Here is a 25,303-nt window from a genome sequence, read left to right as displayed (position 1 = left end):
TGATAATAGCTTCTATTGCTAAAATATTGCTATAATATTACTATTAAAAAATAATAATTTTTCTTGCTAAAATATTACTATTTTAATAATAATTTTTATTCCTACAATAATACTATTTTGCTTTGCTAACACTATTGCTGAAATATTGCTATTTTAGTAATAATCTTCAATGCTAACAATATTAATACTTTAATAAGTTTCTACTCTTATAATATTGCTATTTGAGTAATAGTTTTCATTGCTTAAATATTGCTAGTTTAGTAACAGCACCCATTGCTTGAATATGGCTAAAATATTGCTAAAATATTACTATTTTAATAATAGTTTCTGTTGCTAAAATACTACCAAAATATTGCAAAAATATTACTATACTAATAATAGTTTCTGTTGCTAAAATTTTGCTAAAATGTTGCTGTTTTAGTAATATATCCTATTTTGATAATAGCTTCTATTGCTAAAATATTGCTATAATATTACTATTAAAAAATAATAATTTTTCTTGCTAAAATATTACTATTTTAATAATAATTTTTATTCCTACAATAATACTATTTTGCTTTGCTAACACTATTGCTGAAATATTGCTATTTTAGTAATAATCTTCAATGCTAACAATATTAATACTTTAATAAGTTTCTACTCTTATAATATTGCTATTTGAGTAATAGTTTTCATTGCTTAAATATTGCTAGTTTAGTAACAGCACCCATTGCTTGAATATGGCTAAAATATTGCTAAAATATTACTATTTTAATAATAGTTTCTGTTGCTAAAATACTGCTAAAATATTGCAAAAATATTACTATACTAATAATAGTTTCTGTTGCTAAAATTTTGCTAAAATGTTGCTGTTTTAGTAATATATCCTATTTTGATAATAGCTTCTATTGCTAAAATATTGCTATAATATTACTATTAAAAAATAATAATTTCTCTTGCTACAATATTACTATTTTAATAATAGTTTTTATTCCTACAATAATACTATTTTGCTTTGCTAACACTATTGCTGAAATGTTGCTATTTTAGTAATAATCTTCAATGCTAACAATATTAATATTTTAATAAGTTTCTACTCTTATAATATTGCTATTTGAGTAATAGTTTTCTTTGCTAAAATATTGCTAATTTAGTAACAGCACCCATTGCTTGAATATGGCTAAAATATTGCTAAAATATTACTATTTTAATAATAGTTTCTGTTGCTAAAATACTGCTAAAATATTGCAAAAATATTACTATACTAATAATAGTTTCTGTTGCTAAAATTTTGCTGAAATGTTGCTGTTTTAGTAATATATCCTATTTTGATAATAGCTTCTATTGCTAAAATATTGCTATAATATTACTATTAAAAAATAATAATTTCTCTTGCTACAATATTACTATTTTAATAATAATTTTTATTCCTACAATAATACTATTTTGCTTTGCTAACACTATTGCTGAAATATTGCTATTTTAGTAATAATCTTCAATGCTAACAATATTAATACTTTAATAAGTTTCTACTCTTATAATATTGCTGTTTGAGTAATAGTTTTCATTGCTTAAATATTGCTAGTTTAGTAACAGCACCCATTGCTTGAATATGGCTAAAATATTGCTAAAATATTACTATTTTAATAATAGTTTCTGTTGCTAAAATACTGCTAAAATATTGCAAAAATATTACTATACTAATAATAGTTTCTGTTGCTAAAATTTTGCTGAAATGTTGCTGTTTTAGTAATATATCCTATTTTGATAATAGCTTCTATTGCTAAAATATTGCTATAATATTACTATTAAAAAATAATAATTTCTCTTGCTAAAATATTACTATTTTAATAATAGTTTTTATTCCTACAATAATACTATTTTGCTTTGCTAACACTATTGCTGAAATGTTGCTATTTTAGTAATAATCTTCAATGCTAACAATATTAATATTTTAATAAGTTTCTACTCTTATAATATTGCTATTTGAGTAATAGTTTTCATTGCTTAAATATTGCTAGTTTAGTAACAGCACCCATTGCTTGAATATGGCTAAAATATTGCTAAAATATTACTATTTTAATAATAGTTTCTGTTGCTAAAATACTACCAAAATATTGCAAAAATATTACTATACTAATAATAGTTTCTGTTGCTAAAATTTTGCTAAAATGTTGCTGTTTTAGTAATATATCCTATTTTGATAATAGCTTCTATTGCTAAAATATTGCTATAACATTACTATTAAAAAATAATAATTTCTCTTGCTACAATATTACTATTTTAATAATAGTTTTTATTCCTACAATAATACTATTTTGCTTTGCTAACACTATTGCTGAAATATTGCTATTTTGGTAATAATCTTCAATGCTAACAATATTAATATTTTAATAAGTTTCTACTCTTATAATATTGCTATTTAAGTTTTCTTTGCAAAAATATTGCTACTTTAGTAACAGCACCCATTACTTAAATAGTGCTAAAATATTGCTAATATATTCCTATTTTAATAATAGTTTCTGTTGCTAAAATACTGCTAAAATATTGCAAAAATATTACAATACTAATAATAGTTTCTGTTGCTAAAATTTTGCTAAAATGTTGCTGTTTTAGTAATATATCCTATTTTGATAATAGCTTCTATTGCTAAAATATTGCTAAAATATTACTATTAAACATTAATAATTCCTCTTGCTAAAATATTACTATTTTAATAATAATTTTTATTCCTACAATAATACTATTTTGCTTTGCTAACACTATTGCTGAAATATTGCTATTTTGGTAATAATCTTCATTGCTAACAATATTAATATTTTAATAAGTTTCTACTCTTATAATATTGCTGTTTGAGTAATAGTTTTCATTGCTTAAATATTGCTAGTTTAGTAACAGCACCCATTGCTTGAATATGGCTAAAATATTGCTAAAATATTACTATTTTAATAATAGTTTCTGTTGCTAAAATACTACCAAAATATTGCAAAAATATTACTATACTGATAATAGTTTCTGTTGCTAAAATTTTGCTGAAATGTTGCTGTTTTAGTAATATATCCTATTTTGATAATAGCTTCTATTGCTAAAATATTGCTATAATATTACTATTAAAAAATAATAATTTCTCTTGCTACAATATTACTATTTTAATAATAGTTTTTATTCCTACAATAATACTATTTTGCTTTGCTAACACTATTGCTGAAATATTGCTATTTTGGTAATAATCTTCAATGCTAACAATATTAATATTTTAATAAGTTTCTACTCTTATAATATTGCTATCTAAGTTTTCTTTGCAAAAATATTGCTACTTTAGTAACAGCACCCATTACTTAAATAGTGCTAAAATATTGCTAATATATTCCTATTTTAATAATAGTTTCTGTTACTAAAATACTGCCAAAATATTGCAAAAAAGTTACTATTTTTTATAATATTGCTACTTTAGTAATAGTTTCCATTGCTTAAATATTGCTAAAATATTGTTACTTTAATAAAGCATCCATTGCTAAAATAACGCTATTTTAGTAATAGCTTCCATTGCTAGAATGTTGCTATTTTAGTACTAGTTTCTATTCCTAACAATATTAAAATTTTAGTAATAGTTTCTTTTCCTACAGTACTGTTATTTTAGTAATAGTTCCTCTTCCTATAATACTGTTATTTTAGTAACAGCATCCATTACTTAAATATTTCGAAAATATTGTTACTTTAGTAAAGTTTACATTGCTAAAATATTGCTACTTTATTTATAACTTCCATTGCTAAAATGTTGCTATTTTAGTACTAGTTCATTGTTAAAATATTGCTAATTTAGTAACAGTTTCTGTTGCTAGCCATATTAAAATTTTAGTAATAGTTTTCTCTTCTTATAATACTGTTATTTTAATAATAGTTCCTGTTGCTAAAATATTGCTAAAATATTACTATTGAAAAATAATAATTTCTGTTGCTAAAATATTGCTAAAATATTACTATTGAAAAATAATAATTTCTGTTGCTAAAGTATTGCTACTTTAGTACTAGTTCATTGCTAACGAAGTTCTGAACTGTCCCTAATATCCCAGCGTCTAAGGCAGGGTCTGCTAGGAAGCCTTACTGATGAGTCCACTAGCAGGCCCAGGACGAAACGTTCTTCCCCTCTCTTTTCCTTCCTTTCTTTCCTCCTCCTTTATTCTATAGCTACATGAAGCATGCCGCCTCAATACCAATAAAAAAACCCCAAAAAAGGGAATTGTCTTGCACCAACACCTGTTGCAAGCATTGTCCACTGACAATACTGTCCTCTCTAATTAACAAACCACTTACTAATCAATAAAGAAACACGAGTAGCACAAGTGCACCTTCAATCTTAACTAAAATCAGTTTTGCTGTTGATAAATCATCTACATCAATAAGAATCCCCCCAAAAAGGAATTCTATTGCAACAACACCTGTTGCAGGCATTGTAAACTGACAATACTGTCCTTTCTAATTAACAAATCACCTAATAATCGACGAAGAAACACGAGTAGCACAAATACACCTTGAATCCTAAATAAAATCAGTTTTAATGTTGACAAATCATCTCACCAAGAAAGATTTAAAAGAAACAAGAATTTTATTGCATCAACACCTGTTGCAGGCATTGTAAAATGACAATACTGTCCTCTCTAATTAACAAATCAGCTATTAATCGATTAAGAAACACGAGTAGCACAAATACACCTTGAATCTTAGATAAAATGAGTTTTAATGTTTATAAATCAAATATACCAATAAAAAACCCCCAAAAATAATTCTTTCGCAACAACACCTACAACAACACCTGTTGCAGGCATTGTAAACTGACAATACTGTCCTTTCTAATTAACAAATCAGCTATTAATCGATGAAAAAACACGAATATCACAAATACACCTTGAATCTTAGATAAAATCAGTTTTACTGTTGACAAATCATCTCACCAAGAAAGATTTAAAAGAAACAAGAATTTTATTGCACAAACAGCTATTGCAGGCATTGTAAAGTGACAATACTGTCCTCTCTAATTAACAAATCAGCTATTAATCGACGAAAAAACACGAATATCTCAAATACACCTTGAATCTTAGATAAAATGAGTTTTAATGTTTATAAATCAAATATACCAATAAAAAACCCCCAAAAATAATTCTTTTGCAACAACACCTGTTGCAGGCATTGTAAACTGACAATACTGTCCTCTCTAATTAACAAATCAGCTATTAATCGACGAAGAAGCACGAATAGCACAAATACACCTTGAATCTTAGATAAAATCAGCTTTATCGTTGATTGGTGGGTAAACACAGTGGATGGAGGGTAAGGAAGGTTGCCACTTGGCGAGAAAGCGGGACGCAGCTTTGAATCGGCTCTGCTCGAGCCGATAACCATCGACTGTTCGAGTGACTTTTACGAAACGAGGGTCGGATACACTGGCTACGAGGAGGGTAGGGTAAACTCGAGCCACGTGACTTGCTCAATGACTTCCTGTCCCCACTTTTCATTCACCAGGTCAATCGGTTAGGGACGGATCAGCGTGTGCCTTGGGTATTGGTTATCTGAGGGGAGAGTGTTGTTGGTGTTGCATAACAGATGAGTCACAGGTTCTTCGATGAGTTCATTTGGTATTGCTGACTCTTAACTTCCTATTAACACAGCAATTTTCTTTTTCGAAGCTTAAACCTTGCAATTTTCTTCTTCAGAGCTTAAACTTTGCAATTTTCTTCACTAAAGCTAAAACTTTGCAATTTTCTTCTTCAAAGCTTAACTACAAAGCTGAAACCTTGCAATTTCCTTCAGAGCAAGCTTAAACCTTGCAATTTTCTTCGCTAAAGCTTAAACTTTGCAATTTTCTTCTTCAAAGCTTAACTTCAAAGCTGAAACCTTGCAATTCCCTTCAGAGCAAGCTTAAACCTTGCAATTTTCTTCACTAAAGCTTAAACTTTGCAATTTTCTTCTTCAAAGCTAAACTTCAAAGCTAAAACCTTGCAATTCTCTTCTTCAGAGCTTAAACTTTGCAATTTTCTTCTTTAAAGCTTAACATCAAAGCTGAAACCTTGCAATTTCCTTCAGAGCAAGATTAAACCTTGCAATTTAGTTCTCCAAAGCTTAAACTTTGCAATTTTCTTCTTCAAAGCTTAACTTCAAAGCTGAAACCTTGAAATTTCCTTCAGAGCAAGCTTAAACCTTGCAATTTTCTTCACTAAAGCTTAAACTTTGCAATTTTCTTCTTCAAAGCTTAACTTCAAAGCTGAAACCTTGTAATTTTCTTCTTCGAATCTTAAACCTTGCAATTTTCTTCACTAAAGCTTAAACTTTGCAATTTTCTTCTTCAAAGCTTAACTTCAAAGCTGAAACCTTGCAATTTCCTTCAGAGCAAGCTTAAACCTTGCAATTTTCTTCACTAAAGCTTAAACTTTGCAATTTTCTTCTTCAAAGCTTAACTTCAAAGCTGAAACCTTGCAATTTCCTTCAGAGCAAGCTTAAACCTTGCAATTTTCTTCGCTAAAGCTTAAACTTTGCAATTTTCTTCTTCAAAGCTTAACTTCAAAGCTGATACCTTGCAATTTCCTTCACAGCAAACTTAAACCTTGCAATTTAGTTCTCCAAAGCTTAAACCTTGCAATTCTCATCTTCAAAGCTGAACTTCAAAGCTAAAACCTTGCAATTCTCTTCTTCAGAGCTTAAACTTTGCAATTTTCTTCTTCAAAGCTTAGCTTCAAAGCTAAAACCTTGCAATTCCCTTCAGAGCAAGCTTAAACCTTACAATTTTCTTCACCAAAGTTTAAACTTTGTTATTCTCTTCTTCGAAGCTTAAATATTGCAGTTCTCTTCTTCAAAGCTTAAACCTTGCAATTTTCTTTTTCGAAGCTTAAAACTTGCAATTTCCTTCAGAGCAAGCTTAAACCTTATAATTTTCTTCTTCAAAACTTAAACCTTGAAATTCTGTTCTTCAAAGAATAACTTCAAAGCTTAAATCTTGCAAGATTTAAGCTCGCCCTGAAGGAAATTGCAAGTTTTAAGCTTCGAAGAAGAAAATTGCAAGGTTTATGCTTTGGAAAAGAAAATTACAAGGTTTAAGCTCTGGAAAAATAAATTGCAAGGATTAAGCTTTGGAGAAATAAATTACAAGGTTTAAACTTTGGAGAAGAAAATTGCAAGTTTTAAGCTTCGAAGAAGAAAAATGCAAGGTTTTAGCTTTGAGAAAGAAAATTGCAAAGTTTAAGCTTCGAAGAAGAAAATTGCAAGGTTTAAACTTAGGAGAAGTAAATTGCAAGGTTTATGCTTTGAAGAAGAGAACTGCAATATTTAAGCTCCGAAGAAGAGAATAACAAAGTTTAAGCTTTGGTGAAGAAAATTGTAAGGTTTAAGCTTGCTCTGAAGGGAATTGCAAGGTTTTAGCTTTGAAGTTAAGCTTTAAAGAAGAAAATTGCAAAATTCAAGCTCTGAAGAAGAGAATTGCAAGGTTTTAGCTTTGAAGCTAAGCTTTGAAGAAGAAAATTGCAAAGTTTAAGCTCTGAAGAAGAGAATTGCAAGGTTTTAGCTTTGAAGTTCAGCTTTGAAGATGAGAATTGCAAGGTTTAAGCTTTGGAGAACTAAATTGCAAGGTTTAAGCTTGTTGTGAAGGAAATTGCAAGGTGTCAGCTTTGAAGTTAAGCTTTGAAGAAGAAAATTGCAAAGTTTAAGCTCTGAAGAAGAGAATTGCAAGGTTTTAGCTTTGAAGTTCAGCTTTGAAGATGAGAATTGCAAGGTTTAAGCTTTGGAGAACTAAATTGCAAGGTTTAAGCTTGTTCTGAAGGAAATTGCAAGGTGTCAGCTTTGAAGTTAAGCTTTGAAGAAGAAAATTGCAAGGTTTAAGCTTGCTCTGAAGGAAATTGCAAGGTTTCAGCTTTGAAGTTAAGCTTTGAAGAAGAAAATTGCAAAGTTTGAGCTCTGAAGTGGAGAATTGCAAGTTTTAAGCTTTGGAGAAGAAAATTGTAAGGTTTAAGCTTTGGAGAAGAAAATTGCAAGGTTTAAGCTTTGAAGAAGAGAACTGCAATGTTTAATCTTTGAAGAAGAGAAGTTTATCTTCTATCTCTCAAGTCTTAAGTTCATCTCTCAAAATGTGATAATTTTCGCTTCGAAACATACAACTTACACGCGATTTCGTCTGGCAGTCGCAAACAATCGGGAAAAGAAACGCGTTTCTGAGGGCGATCGTACAGTGAAGAATGCGCGTCAAAGTGTTAATCAATGCGATTAACGCCTTAATAGAAACAAAAGATAAGTTAATTTAGTTACCCGTGAGGAGGGGGGAGGATCCTGTAGTCCCTGCAAACGGACAGAGCCGAGGCGTCGGGGATTTTGTCAGCGTTGGTCGGCGCCAGCGGCGGCCCAGCGGCGCTCGCGGACGCCGAGGGCGGCGGCGGCGGCGGCGGCGTCGCCGCGTCGCCTCGCTCGAGCGACGTGGGTGGCGGCCTCAGGAGCAGCGGCGCCGCGCTTCCCAATCCCAAACACCGCATCCTCCACGCGTCCTGCAACAGCTGCAGTCGAGCCTGCTTCCGCCACTTCGCGCGCCGATTTTGAAACCACACCTGAAACATTTCAACGTGCGATATTTCCTCTAAATTCTGAACACGAAATCTCTAATCTTTGGTGTTTGTTCAGTAAATGTTTCAGCGATTTGCAGAAATTGACAATTTAAAAAACATTTTACTTTTAAATTGATTGTGATATACGAAATTTTCAACGATTTACGAACATTGACAATCATTTTATTTTTATATTTATTATTGTTTTAAAATAGCTTATATTATTATTTTTTAATTTGTTGTGATTTCTTCTAATTTCTGAACGCGAAATCTTGAATTGTTGGTGTTTGTTTAACACGTTTGCAGATGTACAGTAAAGATTTTAGTGATTTGCAAACATTGAGAATCATTTTATTTTTATATTTATTATTATTTTAAAATTGATTATATTATTATTTTTTAATTGATTGCGATTTCTTTTAAATACTAAACGTGAACTCATAAATTGTTGGTTATTATTTAACATGTTTGCAGATGTACAATAAAGATTTTAGTGATTTGCAAATATTGACCATCATTTTATTTTTATATTTATTATTATTTTAAAATTGATTATATTATTATTTTTTAATTGATTGCGATTTCTTTTAAATACTAAACGTGAACTCATAAATTGTTGGTTATTACTTAACACGTTTGCAGATGTACAGTAAAGATTTTAGTGATTTGCGAACATTGACAATCATTTTACTTTTAAATTAATTTATTATTATTATTTTAAAATTTTGATACCAAACCTGAAACATCACAACGTGCAACATTTCTTCTAAATATTGAACAATTGTTATCTTGAATTATTAATTGTTGTTTAACACGTTCGTGGATGTACTGGAATGGTTTTAGTGATTTGCGAAAATTGACAATCACTTTATTTTTATATTTATTATTGTTTTACAATTTATTATATTATTGTTTTTTAATTTGTTATGATGTGTGATTTCTTCTAAATTCTGAACACGAAATCATGAATTGTTGGTTGTTGTTTAACACGTGCGTGGATGTACTGTAAATGTTACAGCGATTTGCAAAAATTGACGATTTAAAAAACATTTAAAAGACACTTTACTTTTAAATTGATTGTGATATACGAAATTTGTTAAAAAAACATTTTATAAGGGTAGTCAGATTATTACATTTCAATCGTTGTCCACAGAAAACTTCTAAACGCAGCTAAGAAGGCTTCACAGACTGAAACAAGTTTGTTTCTACGAAACACTATCAAAAAAGAAAAATTATTCAAAGTAAACAACATATTTGCTTGATTAAAATTACAGAATGAGTTTTAAAAAATCAATTTACAAAATAAAAACAAAAATGTAATTAGAACAATATATTTGCTCGATTAAAATTACAGAATACAAGAAAAGGTTATATTTGTAAAGCTTACAATTATTTAAAAAATAGCGATTAGCATTAATTACTCGAAAATTGAAAAACAAAGTTATTATTAGTTTAATAAAAAACTAAATTGAATTGAAAAACAAAATTATTATTAGTTTAACAAAAACCTAAATTGAATTGAAAAACAAAATTATTATTAGTTTAACAAAAACCTAAATTGAATTGAAAAACAAAATTATTATTAGTTTAACAAAGAACTAAATTGAATTGAAAAACAAAGTTATTATACTTTAACAAAAAACTAAATTGGATTGAAGAACAAAATTATTATTGGTTTAACAAAAAACTAAATTGAATTAAAACATAAAATTATTACTAGTTTAATAGAAAACTAAATTGAATTGAAAAACAAAATTATTATTAGTTTAACAAAAAACAAAGTTATTATACTTTAACAAAAAACTAAATTGAATTGAAGAACAAAATTATTATTGGTTTAACAAAAAACTAAATTGAATTAAAACATAAAATTATTACTAGTTTAATAGAAAACTAAATTGAATTGAAAAACAAAATTTTTATTAGTTTAATAAAAATCAAAATTATTATTGGTTTAGCAGAAAACTAAATTGAATTGAAGATCAAAATTATTATTGGTTTAACAAAAAACTAAATTGAATTGAAGAACAAAATTATTATAATTTAAAAACACTCAAGAAGTTATTCAACAATTATCATTAATAAAAAAAACAAACACTTAAGAAGCTATTCAACAATTATCATTAATAAAAAAAAATACAAACACTCAAGAAGCTGTTAAACAATTATCATTAATAAAAAAAAATTCAAACACTCAAGAAGCTGTTAAACAATTATTATTAATAAAAAAAAACAAACACATAAGAAGCTATTAAAAAATTATCATTAATAAAAGGAAAAAATAAACACCTAAGAAGCTATTAAAAAATTATCATTAATATGACAGAAAAATGAGTATACAGATAAGAAGTTTAATACTTATCAACCTGGACACGAGCCTCGGATAACGAAATCCTAAGAGCGACCTCCTCCCTCAGGAACACGTCTGGATAGTGTGTCTTCTGGAACAGCGACTCCAGTTCTTGAAGTTGTTGCGGGGTGAATGTTGTCCGATTGCGTCTCTACTCAGACATGATCAATAATAATTAATAATCGTGGAAATTAGTATTAAATTTATATCATAATTGACGATATTTCCATTAAGAAATTACTTAATTAGAACGTTTGTGCTGTTATGAAGAGACATTGAGCAATATTTTAGTAATATCTGATTGCAATAGAGACTGTTACTAGTTTCTATTATAATTATTTAGTTACTGAGAAAGGAATATTATTGTTAACACAATTGTTGTTAGTAATTTATATATTTGTTTCTTATTTCCATAATATAATATTTATATCTTAATTTTTTTACTTTTTTAAATCTCCATATCTCTAACATAATATTTATATTTTTTATTATATCCTTATTTTATTATAATAATTATATCTTTATTTTATTACAATATTTATATCTCTATATTACTTTCTTTATATCCCTAATATAATATTTATATCTTTATTTTTTATTTCTTTAAATCCCCATATCTCTTTCTTTATTTGGCTAACATAATATTTTTATTTTTATTATATCTTTATTTCTTCTAACATATAATATTTGTATCTTTATTTCTTTATTTTCATAATAATTTCAATGCAACTAATTAAACAACCAAACCCAATTCAACGATCAGTAGCCATCGCATGGACACCAAGAACTTAAGAAGAAGCAAACGACCAACCTTTCCGTGGATTATATCTTTATTTGTTCTATAATATTTGTATCTACAATATTCTCTGTAATATTTGTATCTTTATTTCTTTATTTCCATAATAATGCCAATGCAACAAACTCAACAGCCAAATCTAACGCGTGTAGACTTAAGAACTTAAAATGAAACTGACGACCAACTATCCCTGGATTATATTTTTATTATATCTTTAATATTCTCTATAATATTTATACCTTTATTTCTTTATTTCCATAATAATACCAATGCAACAACTAGTAGCCACCTAACGCATGCAAATCAAGAACTTAAAAAGAAACAAACGACCAACTTATCCGTGGATTAGATCTTTATAATATTTATTTTTTCTATAATATTTATATCTTCAATATTCTCTGTAATATTTGTATCTTTATTTCTTTATTTCCATAATAATGCCAATGCAACCAACTCAACAGCCAAACCTAACGCGTGTAGACTTAAGAACTTAAAAAGAAACAAACGACCAACTGTGGATCATACCATTTTTTCATTTTTTATTTCTTCTATAATATTCATATCTTTAATCTTCTCTATAATATTTATACCTTTATTTCTTTATTTCCATAATAATACAAATGCAATTAATTCAGCAGTAAAACCCAATTCAACAACTGGTAGCCATCTAACGCATGTAGACCAAGAACTTAAAAAGAAACAAACGACCAACTGTGGATCATACCATTTTTTCATTTTTTATTTCTTCTATAATATTCATATCTTTAATATTTTTTATAATATTTATACCTTTATTTCTTTATTTCCATAATAATACGAATGTAACTAATTCAACAGCCAAACCAAATGCAGCAACCAGTGGCCATGTAGACCAAGAACTTAAAACGAAACAAACGACCAACTATCCGTATATTATATCTTTAATATTCTCTATAATATTTATACCTTTATTTCTTTATTTCCATAATAATACAAATGCAATTAATTCAGCAGTAAAACCCAATTCAACAACTGGTAGCCATCTAACGCATGTAGACCAAGAACTTAAAACGAAACAAACGACCAACTATACACGAATTATATCTTTATTTCTTCTATAATATTTGTATCTTTATTTCTCCTGCAACATTTGTATCTTTATTTCTTCTATAATATTTATATCTTTAATATTCTCTATAATATTTATACCTTTATTTCTTAAGTTCCATAATAGTACCAATGCAATTAATTCAGCAGTAAAACCCAATGTAACAACTGGTAGCCATCTAACGCATGTAGACTAAGAACTTAAAAAGAAACAAACGACCAACTTATCCGTGAATTCTGTAGATGTCTCTCCTGAACGCGTTGGCGGACGTGAATGCTACAGCATTCGTTTTCTTGATGATGCAGAATGACAGGAATACTGTAACATTCAAATCTTAAAGTGAATTATTTGGAATTTAATTTTATTTTGCCAACAGTTTGTCCCTTATTGCTAATAGTTTCCATTGCAAATTAATTTCTATTGCTAATAGTTTCCATTGCAAATATTTTCGTTAACTAATAATTTCCATTGCAAATTAGTTTCTATTGCTAATAGGATCATATTGTTAATAATTTCTATTGCTAATAGTTTCCATTACTAATAATTTCCATTGCAAATTAGTTTCTATTGCTAATAGGATCATATTGCTAATAATTTCCATTGCAAATTAGTTTCTATTGCTAATAGTTTCCTCAGCTAATAATTTCCATTGAAAATTAGTTTCTATTGCTAATAGGTTCATATTGTTAATAATTTCTATTGCTAATAGTTTCCACTACTAATAGTTTCTTTTCCTAATAATTTCCATTGCAAATTAGTTTCTATTGCTAATAGGTTCATATTGTTAATAATTTCCATTGCTAATAGTTTCTTTTGCTAATAATTTCCATTGCAAATTAGTTTCCATTACTAATAGTTTCTTTTGCTAATAATTTCCATTGCAAATTAGTTTCTATTGCTAATAGGTTCATATTGTTAATAATTTCCATTGCAAATTAGTTTCCATTACTAATAGTTTCTTTTGCTAATAATTTCCATTGCAAATTAGTTTCTATTGCTAATATTTTCCATTGCAAACATTTTCTATTGCTAATAGTTTCCTTTGCTGATAATTTCCAATGCAAATTAGTTTCTATTGCTAATAGGTTCATATTGTTAATAATTTCTATTGCTAATAGTTTCCATTACTAATAGTTTCTTTTGCTAATAATTTCCATTGAAAATTAGTTTCAGTTGCCAATAATTTCCATTGAAAATTAGTTTCTATTGCTAATAATTTCCATTGAAAATTAGTTTCTATTGCTAATAGTTTCCATTACTAACAGTTTCTTTTGCTAATAATTTCCATTGCAAATTAGTTTCTATTGCTAATAGTTTCCTCAGCTAATAATTTCCATTGAAAATTAGTTTCTATTGCTAATAGGTTCATATTGTTAATAATTTCTATTGCTAATAGTTTCCACTACTAATAGTTTCTTTTCCTAATAATTTCCATTGCAAATTAGTTTCTATTGCTAATAGGTTCATATTGTTAATAATTTCCATCGCTAATAGTTTCTTTTGCTAATAATTTCCATTGCAAATTAGTTTCCATTACTAATAGTTTCTTTTGCTAATAATTTCCATTGCAAATTAGTTTCTATTGCTAATAGGTTCATATTGTTAATAATTTCCATTGCAAATTAGTTTCCATTACTAATAGTTTCTTTTGCTAATAATTTCCATTGCAAATTAGTTTCTATTGCTAATATTTTCCATTGCAAACATTTTCTATTGCTAATAGTTTCCTTTGCTGATAATTTCCAATGCAAATTAGTTTCTATTGCTAATAGGTTCATATTGTTAATAATTTCTATTGCTAATAGTTTCCATTACTAATAGTTTCTTTTGCTAATAATTTCCATTGAAAATTAGTTTCAGTTGCCAATAATTTCCATTGAAAATTAGTTTCTATTGCTAATAATTTCCATTGAAAATTAGTTTCTATTGCTAATAGTTTCCATTACTAACAGTTTCTTTTGCTAATAATTTCCATTGCAAATTAGTTTCTATTGCTAATATTTTCCATTGCAAACATTTTCTATTGCTAATAGTTTCCTTTGCTGATAATTTCCAATGCAAATTAGTTTCTATTGCTAATAGGTTCATATTGTTAATAATTTCTATTGCTAATAGTTTCCATTACTAATAGTTTCTTTTGCTAATAATTTCCATTGAAAATTAGTTTCAGTTGCTAATAATTTCCATTGAAAATTAGTTTCTATTGCTAATAATTTCCATTGCAAATTAATTTCTAATGCTAATATTTTCCATTGCAAACAGTTTCCATTGCTAATAATTTCCATTGCAAATTAGTTTCTATTGCTAATAGGATCATATTGTTAATAATTTCTATTGCTAATAGTTTCCATTACTAATAGTTTCTTTTGCTAATAATTTCCATTGAAAATTAGTTTCTATTGCTAATAATTTCCATTGTAAATTAGTTTCTATTGCTAATAGGTTCATATTGTTAATAATTTCTATTGCTAATAGTTTCCATTGCAAATATTTTCGTTAACTAATAATTTCCATTGCAAATTAGTTTCTATTGCTAATAGTTTCCTCTGCTAATAATTTCCATTGCAAATTAGTTTCTATTGCTAATAGGTCCATATTGTTAATAATTTCCATTGCTAATAGTTTCCATTACTAATAGTTTCTTTTGCTAATAATTTCTATTGCTAATAGTTTCCATTACTAATAGTTTCTTTTGCTAATAATTTCCATTGAAAATTAGTTTCTATTGCTAATAATTTCCATTGAAAATTAGTTTCTATTGCTAATAGTTTCCATTACTAATAGTTTCTTTTGCTAATAATTTCCATTGAAAATTAGTTTCTATTGCTAATAATTTCCATTGAAAATTAGTTTCTATTGCTAATAGTTTCCATTACTAATAGTTTCTTTTGCTAATAATTTCCATTGAAAATTAGTTTCTATTGCTAATAATTTCCATTAAAAATTAGTTTCTATTGCTAATAATTTCCATCGAAAATTAGTTTCTATTGCTAATAATTTCCATTGAAAATTAGTTTCTATTGCTAATAGTTTCTTTTGCTAATAATTTCCATTGCAAATTAGTTTCTATTGCTAATAGGTTCATATTGTTAATAATTTCCATTGCTAATAGTTTCCATTGCAAATTAATTTCTATTGCTAATATTATCCATTGCAAATTAGTTTCTGTTGCTAATAGTTTCCATTACTAATAGTTTCTTTTGCTAATAATTTCCATTGAAAATTAGTTTCTATTGCTAATAATTTCCATCGAAAATTAGTTTCTATTGCTAATAATTTCCATTGAAAATTAGTTTCTATTGCTAATAATTTCCATTGAAAATTAGTTTCTATTGCTAATAGTTTCCTCTGCTAATAATTTCCATTGCAAATTAGTTTCTATTGCTAATAGGTTCATATTGTTAATAATTTCCATTGCTAATAGTTTCCATTGCAAATTAATTTCTATTGCTAATATTATCCATTGCAAATTAGTTTCTATTGCTAATAGTTTCCTCTGCTAATAATTTCCATTGAAAATTAGTTTCTATTGCTAATAGGTTCATATTGTTAATAATTTCTATTGCTAATAGTTTCCATTACTAATAGTTTCTTTTGCTAATAATTTCCATTGAAAATTAGTTTCAGTTGCCAATAATTTCCATTGAAAATTAGTTTCTATTGCTAATAATTTCCATTGAAAATTAGTTTCTATTGCTAATAGTTTCCATTACTAATAGTTTCTTTTGCTAATAATTTCCATTGCAAATTAGTTTCTATTGCTAATATTTTCCATTGCAAACATTTTCTATTGCTAATAGTTTCCTTTGCTGATAATTTCCAATGCAAATTAGTTTCTATTGCTAATAGGTTCATATTGTTAATAATTTCTATTGCTAATAGTTTCCATTACTAATAGTTTCTTTTGCTAATAATTTCCATTGAAAATTAGTTTCAGTTGCCAATAATTTCCATTGAAAATTAGTTTCTATTGCTAATAATTTCCATTGAAAATTAGTTTCTATTGCTAATAGTTTCCATTACTAATAGTTTCTTTTGCTAATAATTTCCATTGCAAATTAGTTTCTATTGCTAATATTTTCCATTGCAAACATTTTCTATTGCTAATAGTTTCCTTTGCTGATAATTTCCAATGCAAATTAGTTTCTATTGCTAATAGGTTCATATTGTTAATAATTTCTATTGCTAATAGTTTCCATTACTAATAGTTTCTTTTGCTAATAATTTCCATTGAAAATTAGTTTCAGTTGCTAATAATTTCCATTGAAAATTAGTTTCTATTGCTAATAATTTCCATTGAAAATTAGTTTCTATTGCTAATAGTTTCCATTACTAATAGTTTCTTTTGCTAATAATTTCCATTGCAAATTAGTTTCTATTGCTAATAGGTTCATATTGTTAATAATTTCTATTGCTAATAGTTTCCATTACTAATAGTTTCTTTTGCTAATAATTTCCATTGAAAATTAGTTTCAATTGCTAATAATTTCCATTGAAAATTAGTTTCTATTGCTAATAATTTCCATTGAAAATTAGTTTCTATTGCTAATAGTTTCCATTACTAATAGTTTCTTTTGCTAATAATTTCCATTGCAAATTAGTTTCTATTACTAATAGGATCATATTGTTAATAATTTCCATTGCTAATAGTTTACATTGCAAATATTTTTTACTGCAACTAGTTTCTCTTGCTAACAGCTTCTATTATTAATAGTTTCTACTGCTAATCGTTTCTATTGCTAATAAGTTCGATTCGTAATAGATTTCATTCCTAATAGCTTCCATTACTATTAAATCTCCCTCCTTAACGCGTTCGCGGACGTGAATGCTACAGCATTCATTTTCATGATGATGCAGAATCACGCGAATGCTGTAGAATTCAAATCTTAAAGTGAACTATTTCGAATTTATATTTATCTTATTAATAGTTTGTCTCCTATTGCTAATAGTTTCTCTTGCTAATAATTTCCATTACTAATAGTTTCTTTTGCTAATAATTTCCATTGCACACTAGTTTCTATTGCTAATAGTTCACATTGTTAATCATTATCATTGCAAATATTTTTTGTTGCAAATATTTTCTCTTGCTAACCATTTCTTGTATGAATTTCGAATAAGGAAATTTAAGAAAAATTTAATAACACTTTTAATAAAATTTTCTATTATTAATAATTTCTATTGCTAACAGTTACTATTCTTAATAAATTCCATTCCTAATAGATTCCATTATTAATAGTTTCGTTAACTAATAATTTCCATATGCAAATAGTTTCCATTCCTAATAGTTTCTCTTGCTATCAACTATCGCTAATAGTTTCTATAATTAATAATTTCCATTGCAAATATTTTCTATTGCTAACCATTTCTTGTATGAATTTCGAATAAGGAAATTTAATAAAACTCGAGTTTTCAAACTTAAGCGCCAAAACTGATAAATACTTTATATTATAACTTCGCAACAATTATTATTTATTATTTCATTCTAACAATTTTTCGTACAGATATGAAACTTCGTTCATTAGTCTTCAATGACGCCAAGCACTTCTCATTTACGATTCCCAAACTTCAACCGCGAATACTCAAAGGAAACCTAATAACCGCCACTAGATGATGACTTTATGAACGCATTATTTCTTATTTTATTCTAACCATTTCTTGTATGAATTTTAAATTTAAAAATATTTAATAAAAATGTATTTTTTCAGGATTTCTCAGGTTTCGAGCGTCGAAGGCGATAAGTTTTGCAAAAACAATTTTAGTTATTATTTTACTCCAACAATTTCTCGTTTGAATTTCAAATTTGAATTCAAGCAAATTTAATAAACGAGGTTTTAAGTTTTAAGCGTTGAAGACGATAAACTTTACACCAATTATTATTTATTATTTCATTCCAAATAACATTAATATTAACATTAATTTCTTCTACAGATGTCAAATGAAGAAATTTAGTAAAATTTGATTTATAACAACAACGTTATTTATTATTTTATTTCAATAACTACTCGTATGGATATGAAACTTCGTAAAAATAATTTTTTCAATTATTATTACGCGTCGAAGACATTAAGCACTTCGTATTAACAGTTATTAACGATTCCAAAAATAAACCCAACCAACAACCGCCACTAGAGTGCAACTTTACGAACGCATTATTTATCATTTTATTCTAACCATTTTTTGTGTAAATTTCAAATAAAAAAACTATTATTTATTATTTAACAATTTCTCGTATGCATATTAAATATGGAAATTTAGTAAAACTCGACTTTTTCAATTTTCAAGCGCCAAAAGTGATAAATACTTTACATCATAACTTCGCAACAATTATTATTTATTATTTTATTTCAACAATTTCTCGTTTGGATTTCAAATAAGGAAATTTAGTAAAAATTGATTTTTCAAATTTTAAGCGCCAAAAGTGATAAATACTTTACATCATAACTTCGCAACAATTATTATTTATTACTTTATTCCAACAATTTTTGGGTTGGATTTCGAATAAGGAAATTCATTAGAATTCGAGTTTTCAAGTTTTATGCGTTAAAGACGATGAACTTTACAATTATTATTTATCATTTTATTCCAACAATTTCTCGTACAGATATAAAACTTTTTCATTAGTCATCGAAAACGCCAAGCACTTTTCTATTATCAACAACCCCCAAACTTGTACGCGAGTACTCAAAAAAAGCCCCAATAAACAACTTTACGAACGCATTATTTTTTATTTTATTCGAACCATTTTTTGTATAAATTTCAAATTTAAAAATATTTAGTAAAAATCGATGTCTCAATTTTTAAGCGCCAAAAGTGATAAATACTTTACATTATAACTTCGCAACAATTATTATTTATTATTTCATTTTAACAATTTCTCGTGTGAATATGAAACTTCGTAAAATTAATTTTTTCAATTATTATTAGGCATCGAAGACATTAAGCACTTCGTATTAACAGTTATTAACGATTCGAAAAATAAACCCAACCAACAACCGCCACTAGAGTGCAACTTTACGAACGCATTATTTCTTATTTTATTCTAACCATTTCTTGTATGAATTTCAAATAAAACAATTTAGCAAAAATTCAAATTGATATGTCTCAAATTTCAAGCGCTTGCACATGATAAGTACTTTGCATTATGGCTTTGTAGCAACAACGTTATTTACTATTTTATTTTAACAACTTCTCGTATGGATTTTAAACAAGAAAATTTAATAAAACTCGAGTTTTCAAGTTTGATGCGTCGATAAACTTTGCAACAATTATTATTTATTATTTCATTCTAAGCAATATTAATATTAATTCCTTCTACAGATACCAGATAAGAAAATTTAGTAAAAATTGATTTAGAGCAAGAACGCAATTATTTATTATTTCATTTTAACAATTTCTTTTCTGTATATAAAACTCCTTTATTAGTCATCAAAGACGCCAAGCACTTGCCAATTACCAACAATCCCCAAACTTTTACACGAAAATTCAAAAAAAGCCTCAACAAACAACCGCCATTAGTGTTCAACTTTACGAACGCAATTTTTCTAATTTTATTTTAATCATCTCTTGTATGAATTTCAAATAAAAAAATTTCGTGAAACTCGAGTTTTCAAGTTTTATGCCGTGAAAACGATAAACCTTGCAACAACTATTATTTATTATTTCATAGTAAATAATATTAACATTAATTTCTTCTACAGATATCAATCTTCTATAGATATCTTTCACAGATAGAAATTAGAGAAATTAGTAAAAATTAGTAAAAATTGAATTTTCAAATTTTAAGCGCCAAAGCTGATAAATGCTTTGCATTATAACATCTCAAAGTTATTATTTATTATTTTATTCGAACAATTTCTGCTACAGATATAAAACTTCTTCATTAGCCATCAAAGACGCCAAGCACTTGCCAATTATCAACAATGCTCAAACTTTTACACGAAAATTGAAGAAAATCCCCAACAAACAACCGCCATTAGTGTTCAACTTTACGAACGCAATTTTTCTTATTTTATTTTAATCATCTCTTGTATGAATTTCAAATAAAAAAATTTCGTGAAACTCGAGTTTTCAAGTTTTATGCCGCCAAGCACTTGCCAATTACCAACAATCCCCAAAGTTTTACACGAAAATTGCCCAAAAATCGGCAACAAACAACCGCCACTAGTGTTCAACTTTACGAACGCAATTTTTCTTATTTTATTTTAATCATCTCTTGTACGAATTTCAAATAAAAAAATTTCGTGAAACTCGAGTTTTCAAGTTTTATGCCGTGAAGACGATAAACCTTGCAACAACTATTATTTATTATTTCATACTAAATAATATTAACATTAATTTCTTCTACAGATATCAATCTTCTATAGATATCTTTCACAGATAGAAATTAGTAAAAATTAGTAAAAATTGAATTTTCAAATTTTAAGCGCCAAAGCTGACAAATGCTTTGCATTATAACATCTCAAAGTTATTATTTATTATTTTATTCGAACAATTTCTGCTACAGATATAAAACTTCTTCGTTAGCCATCAAAGACTCCAAGCACTTGCCAATTATCAACAATGCTCAAACTTTTACACGAAAATTGAAGAAAATCCCCAACAAACAACCGCCATTAGTGTTCAACTTTACGAACGCAATTTTTCTTATTTTATTTTAATCATCTCTTGTATGAATTTCAAATAAAAAAATTTCGTGAAACTCGAGTTTTCAAGTTTTATGCCGCCAAGCACTTGCCAATTACCAACAATCCCCAAAGTTTTACACGAAAATTGCCCAAAAATTGCCAACAAACAACCGCCACAAGGTTTCAGCTGAAGAACCGCGAAACGCAAGAAGCCTGACGACCATCAGAGAAGGTGAAAAAAGAACGTACACTGACCTGACGACGTCTTCCGAACATGTACTCGGTGAGCAAATCGGCCTGCGGACCAAGCGGCGACAGATACGGTCCTGCCATCCCTCAATTCCCTCGAATCTGTTCCCGTGCGACGACCACGGTTCCCTGCTGGTCCCTCGCGACGGCGGAGAGTCGAGTTCACCGTTCTCGACAGACGACACCGAGGAAACTGAAGTCTCCTTTCGTCAGTTCACCCTCGATCAAGCCAGGAGTAACGCGGCTCGCGCTGGGATTGGCTACGCGGCTCGCGATTGGCCCAGCCGCTCTCTGGGCGTGTCCACAGCCTCGCGTAGATAAGTACACACCCCTGTTGTGGAAAATTCGCTAAATCCTATCGCGCAGAATTCTGCTTTCCATTTTTTCTACGCTCCAAGAATCTTCGTCTTCGTTTGTTTACCTTCCTCTCCTCCTCTCCTCTCGATATTGTTCACAGAGTTCCTCCTCGAGCTCCACTCTCTTCTTAATGTCGTTACTTCCTGGTCGAACAGTGCAGAGAATGAGAGAGACAGTTGCAAGGAGAGCGTAAGATGACGATGGAGAGTGTCAGAGAAGGCAGAAGAAGCGGAGAGCAAGGCAGAAAGCGATGCTGGTTGGTTGCAGCAGCGTCAGACAGGCACGTACCCCGAAGCCATGTAATTCATTACTAAAGCAATCTCACCCTGCCCTATCTCTGCTCCTCCTACTGAACCCTATCCAGCCCTGCACACCCTCGCCAAGTTGGGCTCTCGCGCGCGCGCGCGCGCGTTATAATATAAAAAAAAAGAGGAGAGGAGAGAAGAAAGGAAAGGAAGAGGCAGGCTGAGCCGGATGAGGAAGGAGGAACGGAGGGGTTTCGGCCCCGAATAGAATAGCGCCCCTGACGACAAAACAAAATGAAACACAAAGCCGTGTTTTCATAATTAAAAAGATTGCATGCACTGAGTACAGAGTCCTCCTCCTCCTCCACCGCCTCCTCCTCCTCATCCTCGCTTTTTCCACCGTCCCCGTTCTACGCCAGGGCGTCCTGCACCGGGGCCTTTCTGCTCGCTACGCTTGTGTATTCCTCTTTTTCCCCCGTTCCATCTGATTTTCTCTGTGATTGTCCGCCAGAGCCTTTCTTTCTGGACGACGTCGCCTCTCTGTTCGACTTTGGGCTTTGCTTTCTCTCTTTCTCGCGCGATGCCCCCACCTGCTTTCGTTATTCTCAGTGGTTCTCTCTTTCTCTCTATCTAGTGTCGTACTCAGTGGTTCTCTCTTTCTTGCTTGCTTTCTTTCTCTATCTTTTTCTATTTCTTGTGTCATTCTCAGTGGTTCTCTCTTTCTTGCTTTCTTTCTTTCTCTATCTCCCTATCTCGTGTCATTCTCAGTGGTTCTCTCTTGCTTCCTTTCTTTTTCTATCTCGTGTCATACTCAGTGATTCTCTCTTGCTTTCTCTCTTTCTCCTTCTTTCTCTCTATCTCGTGTCACTCTCAGTGGTTATCTCTTGCTTTCTTTCTCTCTATCTAGTGTCATACTCAGTGGTTCACTCTTGCTGCCTTTCTTTCTCCATCTCGCGTCGTTCTCAGTGGTCCTCTCTCTTTCTCGTGGCGTTCTCAGTGGTTCTCTCTTTCTTTCTCTTTCTCTGTAGTTCTCTCTCTCTCTTTCTAGTGCCATTCTCAGTGGTTCCTTCTCTTTCTTTCTCTATTTTCCTCTCTTCCTCTGTCGTTCTCTCAGCCAACGCTGTGGCGCGGCGACTCCTTTCTCCTCTTTTATGTTCTCGCACATTTTAATGATCCGAATATACTAGGCGGAATGTTTTTGTTGGACTATTTCGATACGTCAACGAAGTTTTGGGGGACATTTGGTTGTTTGGCATGCAGTTTCCTTGGTTCTTTGGTACTGCTGAGAAGGAAAATCGTGGGTTTCTTGAGTTACTTGGCGTTGGTTTTGTGGTTGATTTGGTTATTGGGTTGTCGAACTTCCTTTTTTTGTGCTTTGGGTCAAAGATTGTGGTTTTCTGAAGACACATTCGTTAGTAACCAACTTGTCATTATATTGGTATATTGGATAGTCGCGTTTTTTTTCGTGCTTGGATCAAAGATTGTGGTTCTCTGTAAGCAGCTTCATTTGTAACCAACTTGGTGGCATTATATTGGTATATTGGGTTGTGGAGTTTTTTTCTCGTGCTTGGGTCAAGGATTGTGGTTTTCTGGAAATAGATTCGTTAGTAACCAATTTGATGTCATTATATTGGATTGCTCTGAAAGTAGATTCGTTTTCTCATACCAGGATCAAAGAGTGTGGTTTTCCAGCGACAAATTCGTCAGTAATCAACTTGTAGCCGTTATATTGGGTTGTTCGAGAAGTAGTTGCGTTTTTTTCACGCTTTGGGCCATGGATTGTGGTTTTCTGGTGACAGATTCGTTAGTAAGCAACTTGTTGTCGTTATATTGGGTTGTTCGAGAAGTAGTTGCGTTTTTTTTCACGCTTTGGGGCATGGATTGTGGTTTTCTGGAAATAGATTCGTTAGTAACCAATTTGATGTCATTATATTGGATTGCTCTGAAAGTAGATTCGTTTTCTCATACCAGGATCAAAGAGTGTGGTTTTCCAGCGACAAATTCGTCAGTAATCAACTTGTAGCCGTTATATTGGGTTGTTCGAGAAGTAGTTGCGTTTTTTTTCACGCTTTGGGCCATGGATCGTGATTTTCTGAGGACAGATTCGTTAGTAAGCAACTTGTTGTCGTTATATTGGGTTGTTCGACAAGTAGTTGCGTTTTTTTCACGCTTTGGGCCATGGATTGTGGTTTTCTGGAAATAGATTCGTTAGTGACCAATTTGATGTCATTATATTGGATTGCTCTGAAAGTAGATTCGTTTTCTCATACCAGGATTAAAGAGTGTGGTTTTCCAGCGACAAATTCGTCAGTAATCAACTTGTAGCCGTTATATTGGGTTGTTCGAGAAGTAGTTGCGTTTTTTTCACGCTTTGGGCCATGGATTGTGGTTTTCTGGCGACAGATTCGTTAGTAAGCAACTTGTTGTCGTTATATTGGGTTGTTCGAAAAGTAGTTGCGTTTTTTTTCACGCTTTGGGGCATGGATTGTGGTTTTCTGGAAATAGATTCGTTAGTAACCAATTTGATGTCATTATATTGGATTGCTCTGAAAGTAGATTCGTTTTCTCATACCAGGATCAAAGAGTGTGGTTTTCCAGCGACAAATTCGTCAGTAATCAACTTGTAGCCGTTATATTGGGTTGTTCGAGAAGTAGTTGCGTTTTTTTCACGCTTTGGGCCATGGATTGTGGTTTTCTGGTGACAGATTCGTTAGTAAGCAACTTGTTGTCGTTATATTGGGTTGTTCGAGAAGTAGTTGCGTTTTTTTTCACGCTTTGGGGCATGGATTGTGGTTTTCTGGAAATAGATTCGTTAGTAACCAATTTGATGTCATTATATTGGATTGCTCTGAAAGTAGATTCGTTTTCTCATACCAGGATCAAAGAGTGTGGTTTTCCAGCGACAAATTCGTCAGTAATCAACTTGTAGCCGTTATATTGGGTTGTTCGACAAGTAGTTGCGTTTTTTTCACGCTTTGGGCCATGGATTGTGGTTTTCTGGCGACAGATTCGTTAGTAAGCAACTTGTTGTCGTTAT

General features: G+C 29.8%; 1 protein-coding gene across 1 annotated transcript in view; it reads right to left on the bottom strand.

Moving 5' to 3' along the window:
- LOC143431864 (uncharacterized) overlaps positions 1-21,748 on the bottom strand; it is a 31,123-nt gene extending 9,375 nt beyond the window's left edge. The window contains exons 1-3 of the mRNA XM_076908845.1: positions 21,665-21,748; positions 10,925-11,059; positions 8,269-8,561 (exon numbers count right to left, since the gene is read on the bottom strand). Coding sequence (XP_076764960.1) covers positions 8,269-8,561; positions 10,925-11,059; positions 21,665-21,748 — 512 coding nt within the window. The remainder of the gene's footprint in view (positions 1-8,268; positions 8,562-10,924; positions 11,060-21,664) is intronic.
- Between the last annotated feature and the right edge of the window lie 3,555 nt (positions 21,749-25,303).

Source organism: Xylocopa sonorina, unplaced genomic scaffold (assembly GCF_050948175.1).
Source record: "Xylocopa sonorina isolate GNS202 unplaced genomic scaffold, iyXylSono1_principal scaffold0014, whole genome shotgun sequence".
Taxonomy (NCBI): Eukaryota; Metazoa; Arthropoda; class Insecta; order Hymenoptera; family Apidae; genus Xylocopa; species Xylocopa sonorina.
Note: the sequence above shows the minus strand (reverse complement) of the source record. Positions and strands in the feature narration are given on the sequence as shown.